Source organism: Nerophis ophidion, linkage group LG03 (assembly GCF_033978795.1).
Source record: "Nerophis ophidion isolate RoL-2023_Sa linkage group LG03, RoL_Noph_v1.0, whole genome shotgun sequence".
Lineage (NCBI taxonomy): Eukaryota > Metazoa > Chordata > Actinopteri > Syngnathiformes > Syngnathidae > Nerophis > Nerophis ophidion.
Window position 1 is genome coordinate 70,632,693 of NC_084613.1, and position 13,318 is coordinate 70,646,010.

Genomic DNA, 13,318 nt, shown 5'->3' on the forward strand with positions numbered 1-13,318 from the left:
TATGCCAGCAATCTGAGGGTTACTGGTTCAATCCCCACCTTCTACCATCCTAGTCATGTCTGATGTGTCCTTGGGCAAGACACTTCACCCTTGCTCCTGATGGGTCCTGGTGAGCGCCTTGCATGGCAGCTCCCGCCATCAGTGTGTGAATGTGTGTGTGAAAGGGCGAATGTGGAAATACTGTCAAAGCGCTTTGGGCTCCTTAAAAAGGGGTAGAAAAGCGCTATACAAGTACAACCCATACAACTCATTATTGCTTGGATTTTAGTGGCGGCACGTTCGGCCCATTAAATTTGCGTGGTGGTCAAGCGAGCTCTGTTCTCAATTAGTACTATGCACCATATAGCCTTTCGAAAAGAAAAGATTCCCTATGCTTGTGTTGTTTCTGGCTGTACGAATAGTTTAAATCACAAAAAGGATAAATGTTTCTTCAGAGTTCCTCGAGAGGTTATCAAAAAGGGCAGAAGAATGCAAGATTTTACAAGAGTAGAAGAATGCATGAGTTTGCAGTAATCACTTCGTTAAAGGTTTGATATATATTTTTAAAATATATCAATTCCCATTTAAGTATTATCTTGCTATTAATTGTATTATTTAAACACGTTTGCAACGAAAGGCACTAACTCAGCAAGTCTAAAAGAAAGCAAATCCAAAAGAGTTGAGCTTTTACTAAAGGCAACACATAAATGAAGCTTTCAGCACATTTTTATATGTGCTTTCAGCACACACACAAAGTTGACATCTATAGTTATATTTTGATAAAGATTAGAAAAACATCCTACTTGTTAAATGCAAGTGCAACAGCATGGGGCGGTATAGCTTGGTTGGTAGAGCGGCCGTGCCAGCAACCTGAGGGTTCCAGGTTCGATCCCCGCTTCCGCCACACTAGTCACTGCCGTTGTGTCCTTGGGCAAGACACTTTACCCACCTGCTCCCAGTGCCACCCACACTGGTTTAAATGTAACTTAGATATTGGGTTTCACTATGTAAAGCGCTTTGAGTCACTAGAGAAAAGCGCTATATAAATATAATTCACTTCACAACAAACATGGCAGGAGACGTAAAACGTAATCATTAAATGCAACTTACCAAGGCAAAAATGATGCATATTTATTCGGGAGAGTCTTGATACCAATTTCCTTGACCCAGCCACACACAAAAAAAGTTGAAGACCTCCATCTGTTTTGTCGTGTAGAATGGCGTCTAGAGCACATTAGTTCGATATGTCTGGGAACTTGACCTACATATAATCCTTGATATTACTCGAGAATTTTTTTTTTTTCTTTTTAAGTATGGGGAACTATTACATTGCATAGTTAGATTTTTTTTTGTTCATGTCTGCTTATTACAGGAAGATTTAAGCCTCTTTTGTACACAGATAGTTTGTGCGCTGCTTACTGTACAACAGCCATCTTGGTTAGGTTGAGCACCACTGGTTTTCACTTCTGGTAAGAGGTCAGGTGACTGAATTCAAGCAATAGGGTCTGTTTAGCTGATTGGAGAGCGAGTTTCTGAAGCTAGCGGGTCCATGACGTTGACTTCTTTTGTTTGATCAGCCATGTTACAGACATAGTTTGGAAGCAATAAAAAGGTATGTAAATACACTTTTACAAAATACTTGTGTAAATAATTAATTTTCCAACGTACAACTGCAACTTCCAGTTCGGTGCGGCTAATATGAACAAAATTATTGTAAAATTTTGTGGCTGCGGCTTATAGCCCAGTGCACTCTATAGTCCAGAAAATATGTTATATAAATTCTGGAAAAACAATAGTCATCTATATGCAAAAGGTTATCAACTAGACGTATATAAATTCTGAAAAAAAGTTTGTAACCAAAAGTTAACTCAAAATTATAGTTTTCTTTTACCTTGCCATAGTCTATGACCACCGGTCCAAACTCTTTTCTTGTCTCTGCGTTGTCAAAGGTTCCGCGTGCTTTACGGATTTGGACGAGAAGGGCCTGCCACTTAGTGAGGTCTTCGCCCAGGCGATTGTAGATGTTCTCAGCCTGCATGTCCCACAAGCACTGGTACTGCAGCCACACCTGAATGAAGAAATTGAGAAGATACTTTTTTTTTTTAATTGACTCAATGGATTGTAACCACCTGAATGCGACTGATGAAAAGTACATTTACCTTGACATACTGCTCAACCTCACCGACAATGTCTTCCACTGCATTGTAAGCCTCCTCCAAGGCTGCTGGCCCATCAGGCATTCTGGTAAGAGCATTTCGGTAGAACTTCTCCTCCTCTGACAACTCGTAGTGGACCCCAACCTGGTGAAGACGGGTAGATTTACTTGAATAGAATCAAATAAAATGAAAACAATGAAAGTAAGGCAGAGATGTATATAAGAATATATTTTACCTGGTATCTCTGGCTCTGGATCCTTGGAAGAGAAAGGATGACCATTTTCCAGGAAAACATCTCTTGGTAGAGCTTGTAGCGACAGTCTTCAATAGGAGGGTTAAGGTAGATGACCTGGTTTGTGATCCTGAGCTCATGTACAACGTTCTACAGAAAACAAATGTTTGTTTTAAATTGTGACAGTATATATATTATAGTAAAGAAAAGGGTGACTTGGAAATTACGTCTACCTTGATCTTGGGCTCGCCTCCAGGTTTATGGCTCACTTGAGGAGCCTCTGTGTCCATGTCCACGTCAGCTTTGTCCTCTACCTGACCACGGAGCACCTGGGTCCAGGCCTTGAGGCCGGCTTGCAGACGCACTCCGAGGATACGCTCGATCTAAGCAAAGGCACAATTGAGGTCAGCCAGACACTTTTATTCCCAACAACAGTATTTATTGGTCCTCGCCAACCTCAATGTCCAGCTTGTTGACCCAAATGGGCAAGTTGGAATAGGAATGCAAGTTGAGGTCATCCACAGCTTTTTGGACACGATTGAGGATGTCAGAGAAGGTCTTGTTGTCGAACATGCAGGTGTCCAGAGAGCGGACTTCTAGATCAATTTTCTCCTCAATCAGCAGAAGGTCATCCACCTGAAAACACCAAAAAAGTTAAGTGTGAACTACTGTTTATGCGATTTGCACATAAAATCCTCCATACGGACCTTTTCTTGAAAGTTGAAAACAGTCTCAGCCAACCTCTGAACATAAGGGTCCAGCTTGTAGGACTCCCACACCAGAGTGATGCCCTCAGTAATGAGCGCCTGAACCTCTTTCTTTAACCCGGCCACCAGGAGGGAGATGGAGAACCTCTCTTCCACCTTTTCGCACGTGCGCTCGTAGGTGCGCACGCTCTCAATAAGAGAGATAGCAAACGGGTAGAGCTGGTTGGCCTGGTGGGCTTTGTTGACAATGGCTAGGGGTACGCGGAAGTTCAGCCACTTGAGATTGCGCACCTCTTTGGACAAGGTTATGATCTCAGGGAGGAAGTTGACTTTGAGCTTCAGCATGTTTCCTGTGCGCCCTCTGGCGCGGGTGCTCTCGATAGTGAAGATGCGTCCCGATACGCCGAGGTTCCGTTGCTGTACCTAGTACCACAATTTGACAAATCATTCAGTGATACGTTTTTTTTTTTTTTTTTTTTTAAATAGAATATCGTGAAGCATCCTTTATTTACCTTTCGCGCCCAATCGTCAAAAATCTCTTGAGTGTTGAGCTTCGCCCTGAAGCTATCTCCATCCTGCTTCAGTTTGAGTCCCTCCACGTGATTCTCCCATCCTTTTCCAAGAACATCTTCCACCCTCTTCATGTACGCCGTCAGTTGCCGGTCGATCTGCTTGGCCCAGATGATGGATCCCGACACGGGAGGCAGATCTCGCACGTGGCTCATCTTACAAGCCTGGCTCTGAGGGTACTGCACCTTGAACTTGTCATGCAGCGATTCGATGTCGTCTTTCACGCGCTGGATGAGCTGTGTCTGGTACTCGCGGATGGCACCGCGGATGTGGGGCCGCACAAAGAGTGCATTGAAGCGGGAGAAAATGCGGAACATTTCGTTGGCGTTCTTGGCGGTTCCTAGCTGGTCGCGCAGGCGGGCGGTGATACGGGTCTCCACGCGGTCAATGCGCTCATCGTAACGCTTCATGGCGGCTTCCCAAGCTTCCATTCCCTCCTTGGACACATCCAAGCCATCCACCTCTTTGACGTTCTCATAAGCCAGGTTGACCTCCTCGATAGCGTTGGCGTCGGCCGCATCAAATAGTACTCCAGCTACCTTCATGTCCTGAGGCTCCACCGTCTCTCCTGGTGCATGCTGCGGCACAGCAGAAACCTGGAGACAAATAGATTAACAGATAAATAGCCATGTTAATTAAATAATGAAATTTAAAAGGTTTTAAAACTGTCGATAAGCTGTTAAATGTTAAAAAATACTAAACTTGATTTACAATTTTACAGAGTAGAAATACAGATCAAATGAAAGGTAAATACAATAAAAGGAGTTAAAATCATTGCAAACCAAATTTTCTGTTTATTGTAATTATCATTTATGTATTTATTTCATTTTTACTATCATTGTATTAATGCCACTAATGTGTGGAGTCCAACTAAACTGTTATTGTTATGAATTATTGTTATTGGTAAGATAAGAAAAATAGAAACACAGCAAAATAAGGTTAATTAATGTAACTATAGACATACTCACCACAAAACAATCTCCTTGGTAGAGGGAACCTTTAAAAAAGGACAAATTGTTCTTACCTGAGGCCTTAAAACACGAACAATGACGGCCCTCAGCTGCTCGTGTTGCCTCCTGAAGCGCCTCATGTGATCCAAACGCGTCTGAAGCTTCTTGTGGGCGGGGCTCAAACGCCACACCATCTTTAGGTTTTCCTCTCGCTTCCTCTTCACTATGTCTCTTAGAAGAACCTGGAGTTTTTCATACTCGTCCTCCCAGGTCTGGAACACCTCGAAGCAAGCCACCATCACCTGCGCACGATAACGATATCATGTTTATAGAGATGACAAAGGGAAGTGATTAAACTATTTAAAAACTGTAGTGAAACCTTTTCAAATTCCTCGTAGGCGACATGCATGAGCTTCCTGGTGCCCAACACTTTCAGGAGCTGGGAGCTGAGGTCTCGGGAGATGGCCTCGACCAGACGCAGTGCTCTTTGAATGGGGTACTTGGTGTTCCTGATCTTCTTCAGGTGGGTGAATATGGCCATCAGGGCCTGCCGGATTTTATCTAGCTCTGAGGCGGAGAGCAGGTCGTTGAGTGGGAAGTCTTTCATCAGGGGATTGTAGTCATTGACGGTTTCCACTGCCTGTTTCAGACCTATGAAGAGAGGATACATGCATTAATACTGCTGAAGGTGAGGTGTGTACAATGTGGCATTGAAAGTATAAACCAACCAGTGTCTGTATCAAAACTGACAGTGGCGTGGAAACGTTTGCCATGTTTGAGGATGTCTAAGGTCAGTAGAACCTCTGGGCTCTCCCTCTTTTCCTGGATCCTGTTGAGGGCTCGCTCTAAATTGAGCCAGAAACTGATCTCCTGCAGGGCTGTACCGGATGCTGGGTCACGGTCCAGCTTCGTCACCTGGAAGTGATGGCAAAAAATATAAATAAAACAAGTCAACAGCAACCTCTGATGTTGCACAATTTAGACTGTGATTTAGGGGAAAATTTGGTTCAAGAGTATGGATGGGCGATGTGGTCTAAAAATTAAGCCGCGACTTATATTGCACCCTCCTGCAGTAACGATATATATATCACGATATATTATTTGGCGTCAAAATACATTTTTTTAACACCTTACAATTAACTCTTAATTTGCCTGCTGATGTATGCGGTAACATATTTCCGGTTGTATTATTTTCCCAAAACTATGACTGGTCTACTTGCTAATTTATTGTTAATATCTGATTACTTTCTGTTTTAACTACAGTTTTGTTAAAATGTAAGAAGCACTTATTCTTCTCTTTCAATGTGTTACATTAGCATTGGACGACGCTACAAATATCCATCGAGTTACTGGGGCAGTATTGGTCATATTAATGTTCAAACTTAAACTGTCAGGACCATTGAATTATTTTTTGGCATAATTAAAGTCAGAAATAAACACAGGCTGGCGGTGTAACTTTATCAAGTCCATATTAAAATGTTTTCCTACTATTGTCTTTTTAAATCATTTGTTTTGTGTCCGTAAGCCTTTCTTTGTCAGGGGACTTATTTCCTGATTTTGTAGACAATAACAAAAACGACAAAATATTTTTTGATAATGAAACATATCGATCTAATCAGTGTAGTATCGACTATTTACTGACCTTATACTCGGTATTGTCACTGTCGATATTTGTAGCGATACATCTACCTTTGTTTACATTTAGGAGCTCTAGCGAGCAGTTAGCATATCCTCTCAGCTCCGACAGTGTGTAGTGTAGCATGTTTGGCTATTACTCGTCCTCCAGTAATAATATGTGTCAAAAACAGTTTGTTTCCAGAGGATTGCTGACTTCGAAGTGGCTTTGTACAGTGCACTGAGGACAAGTTTGTCCGCTTGTCACTGTCAAATGTGCAGGACACAGCCATTATCACAATATAACGATATTAAGGTAATTAAAGCTCTACCATCGGCCATATTTATCTCATTATATATTGTATATTGCCTAGGGGTGTAACGGTACACAAAAATGTCGGTTCGGTACATACCTCGGTTTAGAGGTCACGGTTCGGTTCATTTTCGGTACAGTAAGAAAACAACAAAATATAAATTTTCTGGTGATTTATTTACCAAATTTGTAAACAACGGCTATATCCTATTAACATTGGGAACACTATAATAATTCTGTCCACATTAATCACCATTAAACTGCCTCAAGTTGTTGCTCAGATTAAATAAAATGACAAAACTTTTCTTTCGTCTACATATAAAAAGTGCAACATTAAACAGTTTCAAGTTAACTCATCATGCTTAATTTTTTACAGCATTTGGGTAGCCTGTAGTTGATTTTTATTATGTAAATGTTATATTTGTATCAACATGTGATAGCAGGGACCCTGCCATTCAAACTCAGCTGCGACATTACTAATTATTAAAGTAACGATAGCTGAAAAAAATAGTACAATAGCAATAGGAGAGACTATTCATCCCTGAACACCATGGAGTTCATGTACGCTTAATGATGCACTTACATTATAATATCAACTATCACAGACAGAAACTCTTCATTTAACATCATGTCCTTTTTGCTGCTTCAACACAGCTCAATCAACACAGAAAAAGGTAAAGTGAAATAACTGACAGACGGGGCTTTGCTCTCGTAACACACGCACGCACGCGCTCTGAATACGCACTGCTGATTGGCTGTTACCGCTTTGTGTGTAACCAATCAGATGGTTGTGTGGGTGGGACAATGCCTGGTGCTGTTTACAGACAGACACAGAGGCAGAACAGAGCGGAGCAGCTTGTTAAAACTTTAGCGTGTTCGTGTGGAAACTCGTTTTGTACACCACCGAACCGGTCCGAAACCCCGTACCGAAACGGTTCAATACAAATACACGTACCGTTACACCCCTAATATTGCCATATCTATATGATTTATAACGTCTATGTCGTGCAACCCTACCTTACAACACAGTTGAGTGTTTTCTACAGTGGATTAGCTTCTTTTTAAATAAGTAACAAGCACCTTTTCACACAGGATTATTACATCCAAGCTGTTAAAGAAGATCAGGCATTTATTCGCCTGTGCCTTTCATGCAGAATTATGAAGCATGGTAGTAGAAGCAGGAACCGGGAGACTAGTCAGGATAGAGGGAAAGATGAATGCAGCAATGAACAGAGAGATCCTGGATGAAAACCAACACTTCCCATCCAACAGATGAATCTTTAAAAAAGGTGCTGCAAAGAGGATTGGGCAAAGAGGAAAGGGCAAAACTGGGAATGGGCGAAACTATCCAAAGGTAGGTACACCAAGCTTGTGGCATTGTAGTCAAAAAGACTTGAGGCTTCACCGCACTGATGCCCATTGAAAAAGTTTGCAATTTTTTTCACATGCTGCAGAACACTTCCTCTGGGTTTACCATCGACAAGCTTTAACCAAGTTTTGAAAAATGATCCAGCGAGCCACTTTTGCTGAAATTTGCATTTTCCCTACGAGTATTAATTTTCTCCCTTTAGCTACAGCATCAGCATGTTCATAGGATGTATAAAAATTACAGAAGGAGATCTGAACTTTTTTTTAATTTTACCTATCATTCACAATCCTTATTTAAGACCAGAACACATTTTTCTGTTTTTGCATTTTAAGTCGTACAAAAACGTTAGCAAAATCCGATCCTAATTGTGACAATGGAGTCAATGGAAGTGCCTCTAGCCCAGGGGTAGGGAACCTATGGCTCTAGAGCAAGATGTGGCTCTTTTGATGACTGCATCTGGCTCTCAGATAAATCTTAGGGGACATTGCTTAACACAATAAGTAATGAATAATTACGCTGGTAATCACAGTGTTAAAAATAACCCTGTATCAACCAGACTACAAAGAAATCAGCAAAACCATGCAGCACCAGAAGTCGCATTAATGGTAAGAAGCATTTTATTTATTATTGGTTATCTTCAGAATAACAATGTTGTTAAAACAAATAAGAGACTTATCATAATCTAAACATGTTGGTATTTCTTAAAAATGCACGCATTTAATTAGGGACAGCGTGGCGAAGTTGGTAGAGTGGCTGTGCCAGTAATCTGAGGGTTACTGGTTCAATCCCCACCTTCTACCATCCTAGTCATGTCTGTTGTGTCCTTGGGCAAGACACGTCGCCCTTGCTCCTGATGGGCCCTGGTGAGCGCCTTGCCTTGCATGGCAGCCCCCGCCGTCAGTGTGTGAATGGGCGAATGTAGAAATAATGTCAAAGCGCTTTGGGCTCCTTAAAAAGGGGTAGAAAAGCGCTATACAAGTACAACCCATTTACCATTTTAATTGTATTTAGGGTTAAATAAAATATATGGCTTTCACGGAAATACAATTTAAAATATTTGGCTTTCATGGCTCTCAGCCAAAAAAGTTCCTGACCCCTGCTCAAAGCCCTCTAAATAAGATTTGGTTTATAAAAATATATTTAATGTTAATCATGTATTCAAAACATGCTGTAAAAAAGCGTATCCTCTGAAAATATGCCTTATAATAGTCAAACTGGAGGACACAATTTAAAAATGTGTTAAAAGGCAACATGGAATAATAAATGCACATCATAATAGTAAAGCAAATGATGGATGGGTTTGGAAATGGATGACTGATTTAAACATTTAAGAAAAAGAGACATTAGAGAATGGTATTTGTGTCTTTTAGATGCATTTAAAATAAGATGAGTCAATTTAACATCTTGAATAGATTATAATTTATATAATTTGAAACCCTATGGCCTTTCAGTTGATTAAAATGGGTATATTATATAGCAAGTTATGTATCAAGTGTCAGGCAGCTTAAGGAACTCTAATTCATTTACTGGGGGAATGTCAAAGAATAATAAGAGTTGTGGTCTTGTGAGAATTGCCTTGTTTGTCCATCTTAGACCACAGTAGCGCACGTGAGGTGTGTCACGAGTTGCTAATGTTAGCAACGTTAGCTCATATGTGTTGAATTGGAGAGCGACTAAAATGAAATGGAGTTGTGTATGACACAAACTCAGCTTCCTCATTAAAATCACATGGTGTCACAGTAAAGAAATCACATTTAGGCCCCCTGATCCGTTTAATTTTGCCATATTGAGGCAGTGCTTTTCATGCTTTCGCACCGGATTTTACAAGCCTCCTGTGTTTAGTTTCAATGCTGCAGCCAAAGAAGAGAAACCACAGACAGACGTAGCAAGTTATCGATGACAAAACTATCGAGTTTATTTTCATTTACCTTTCAATTAATTGACTTGCAACTATCGGCCCAGTCCTAAAATTGTATACATTTTTAATGCCTCTGGAAATACAATCTAATGATTTTTAATACCATTTAAGGCCTTACATCTTGCAAAATCCGTATAATAACTTAATGCTTTTCAATGCCCCACGGAAATCTTGTAATATATGCTCACAGCTGATATCAGTGATCAACCTCAAATTCAGGAGCTAAGAGTCGATTAAAAATCAATTATTGATGCATATTTAATTCATGTATATTGATGCAGTTTTACATTTATTTTCATTAAATAAGCGTTTATCACTTGCAACTTTTAAAAACAGTGCATTTGTAGTAAAAAAAAGTTTAATTAAAGAAGACGTGTAATAATTTCATGTCAAGTCATCATTAAATGGCCCTGATATTTTAAAAGTCATTAATAAATCATGTTCTATAACAGTAGTTCAGCCGGGGTATGCTCATTTCAAAATTAGATTTACAGCCCCGAAATATTGTTATTGTTTGATTTCGATGTCCTGCCCTCTACCGTTTGACCAATTATAAAGTCTGTGAGTGTTTCACATCCAGGTTTCCAGTTATGCAATGCCATCTCTGTCTCTCTACTGCCACTGGTAAAGTTACTAAACATGTAAATCTAAAAGTCATTGTTACAATTCTCAACTTATTCGTGACAAAGCCAGGAACAAAACGAGGATTTGTATTAGGGATGCCTTTGAAAGATGGAGACGATTAAAAGCAAAGAATATTTTTTCCATCCATCAATCTTCTTCCGCTTATCCAAGGTCGGGTCGCGGGGGCAGCAGCCTAAGCAGGGAAGCCCAGACTTCCCTCTCCCCAGCCACTTCGTTTAGCTCTTCCCGAGGGATCTCGAGGCGTTCCCAGGCCAGCCGGGAGACATAGTCTTCCCAAGGTGTCCTGGGTCTTCCCCGTGGCCTCCTACCGGTGGGACGTGCCCTAAACACCTCCCTAGGGAGGCGTTTAGGGCATCTGGCTCCTCTCCATGTGGAGGAGCAGCGGCTTTACTTTGAGTTTCTCCCGGATGGCAGAGTTTCTCACCCTATCTCTAAAGGGAGAGCCCCGCCACACGGCGGAGGAAACTCATTTCGGCCGCTTGTACCCGTGATCTTATCCTTTCGCTCATGACCATAGGTGAGGATGGGAACGTAGATCGACCGGTAAATTGAGAGCTTTGCCTTCCGGCTCAGCTCCTTCTTCACCACAACGGATCGGCATTACTGAAGACGCCACACCGATCCACCTGTCGATCTCACGATCCACTCTTCCCCCACTCGTGAACAAGACTCCTAGGTACTTGAACTCCTCCACTTGGGGCAGGGTCTCCTGCCCAACCCGGAGATGGCATTCCACCCTTTTCCGGGCAAGAACCATGGACTCGGACTTGGAGGTGCTGATTCTCCTTCCGGTCGCTTCACACTCGGCTGCGAACCGATCCAGTGAGAGCTGCAGAATCTTGTCAACCAAGACAGCCCCACAGCATCCAGAGCCTTAAGGAACTCCGGGCGGATGTCATCCACCCCTGGGGCCTTGCCACCGAGGAGCTTTTTAACTACCTCGGCAACCTCAGCCCCAGAAATAGGAGAGCCCACCACAGATTCCCCAGGCACTGCTTCTTCATAGGAAGACGTGTTGGTGGGAGTGAGGAGGTCTTAGAAGTATTCCTTCCACCTATCCACAACATCCGCAGTTGAGGTCAGCAGAACACCATCCACACCATACATGGACACCCTTATGTATGAACATGGTGTTTGTTATGGACAAACTGTGACGAGCACAAAAGTCCAATAACAAAACACCACTCTGGTTAAGATCCGGGCGGCCATTCTTCCCAATCACGCCTCTCCAGGTTTCACTGTCGTTGCCAACATGAGCGTTGAAGGCCCCCAGTAGGACAAGGGAATCACCCGGGGGATCACTTTCCAGTACTCCCTCGAGTGTACCCAAAAAGGGTGGGTACTCTGATCTACTGTTTGATGCGTAAGAACAAACAATCAGGACCCGTCCCCCCACCCGAAGGCGAAGGGAAGCTACCCTCTCGTCCACTGGGTTTAACTCTAACGTACAGGCTTTGAGCCGGGGGGCAACAAGAATCGCCACCCCAGCCCGTCGCCTCTCACTGCCGGCAACACCAGAGTGGAAGACAGTCCAGCCCCTCTCGAGAGAAGTGGTTCCAGAGCCCCTACTGTGCGTCGAAGTGAGTCCGACTATATCCAGCCGGAACTTCTCCACTTTGCGCACTAGCTCAGGCTCCTTCCGCCCCAGTGAGGTGATGTTCCACGTCCCAAGAGCTAGTTTCTGTAGCCGAGGATCGGACCGCCAAGTGCCCTGCCTTTGGCTGTCGCCCAGCTCACATCTCACCCGACCTCTATGGCCCCTGCTATGGGTGGTGATATGGGTGGTGAGCCCATTGGAGGGGTGACCCACGTTGCCTCTTCGGGCTGTGCCCGGCTGGGCCCTATGGGAACAGGCCTGGCCACCAGGCGCTCGCCATCGTGCCCCACCTCCGGGTCTGGCTCCAGAGGGGGGCCCCGGTGACCCGCGTCCGGGCGAGGGAAATCTGAGTCCATGATTTGTCTTCTTCATAAAGGTCTTCGAATATTTTTTCATCTGATGCCAAACTTGCGGATTTCCTCCTTGATAGGTAAGAAAGGCATTTACGTTTTCTTATTACTTGTAATAAATGGAAATTGACATTACTAATGTAAACTCTATTATCCAATATAGTCAATGATTTTAGTTTAACAAAGCTAGTATGTTAGTGCAACGAATGGTTAGTGTGATGGGACCAAGTTATATGGCATTCTGAAACGTTTGAAACATATCCTATAGGCATACCTTGGTAAAACGTCTCCTCTTTTGTTTTGGGCGTGTATTAGGCTGCTAAGCATGCTCTACTTATTTTCACCAGTATAACCATTGCTAGTGTTAATTGTAGTGTGTTTTAGTCTTTGTTTTCTGATAGTACTGACAATAACCGTATAATTGCCATTTGTTGCGATAATGTACGCTGGCATGACGTACTTCTTCCCGAAAATAGCCTAATTTCTGTGTAAAATGTGTTGGTTAGAGATTTGTTATTAACAAAACCTTTTTTTATTCAGCTTTTATGGTACCAGCACCTCAACCCCTAGCAAGTGGCAGTGGAAGTTTGAAGTTCCTTGGAGTAGCCTAGTCGATCAAGCTGGATTTGGCTGCAAATCTGGCAACCTCCAGCAGGGAGAGAGGGAGGGGACAACATAATTTTGACCTTGATTGTAGTACCTTTTCTGGCCAGGTATTACAATGGCTCCTTTAATTCTCAAAATTATTTAATTAATGGAAATGTTTGCAAAGCTGTAACATATGTGCCCTATAATAAAGGAGCTGGTCGGATCTCTCCGTGAGGTGGCTCACTGTGGTCAGACAAATGTTACAACTGTCTGCATTTTTTATTTACAATAAATAAATTGATGATCAATTATTGATGTTTTCTAATAGAT

The 13,318-nt window shown here is 42.5% G+C and overlaps 1 protein-coding gene across 1 annotated transcript in view; it reads right to left on the minus strand.

Annotated features, from left to right (window-relative positions):
- The window catches only part of dync1h1 (dynein, cytoplasmic 1, heavy chain 1), a 54,445-nt gene that overhangs the window by 38,451 nt on the left and 2,676 nt on the right, over positions 1-13,318 (minus strand). Inside the window, exons 5-14 of the mRNA XM_061895981.1 lie at positions 5,323-5,509; positions 4,974-5,245; positions 4,669-4,896; positions 3,587-4,240; positions 3,075-3,497; positions 2,824-3,003; positions 2,601-2,750; positions 2,371-2,517; positions 2,139-2,279; positions 1,871-2,047 (exon numbers count right to left, since the gene is read on the minus strand). Coding sequence (XP_061751965.1) covers positions 1,871-2,047; positions 2,139-2,279; positions 2,371-2,517; positions 2,601-2,750; positions 2,824-3,003; positions 3,075-3,497; positions 3,587-4,240; positions 4,669-4,896; positions 4,974-5,245; positions 5,323-5,509 — 2,559 coding nt within the window. The remainder of the gene's footprint in view (positions 1-1,870; positions 2,048-2,138; positions 2,280-2,370; positions 2,518-2,600; positions 2,751-2,823; positions 3,004-3,074; positions 3,498-3,586; positions 4,241-4,668; positions 4,897-4,973; positions 5,246-5,322; positions 5,510-13,318) is intronic.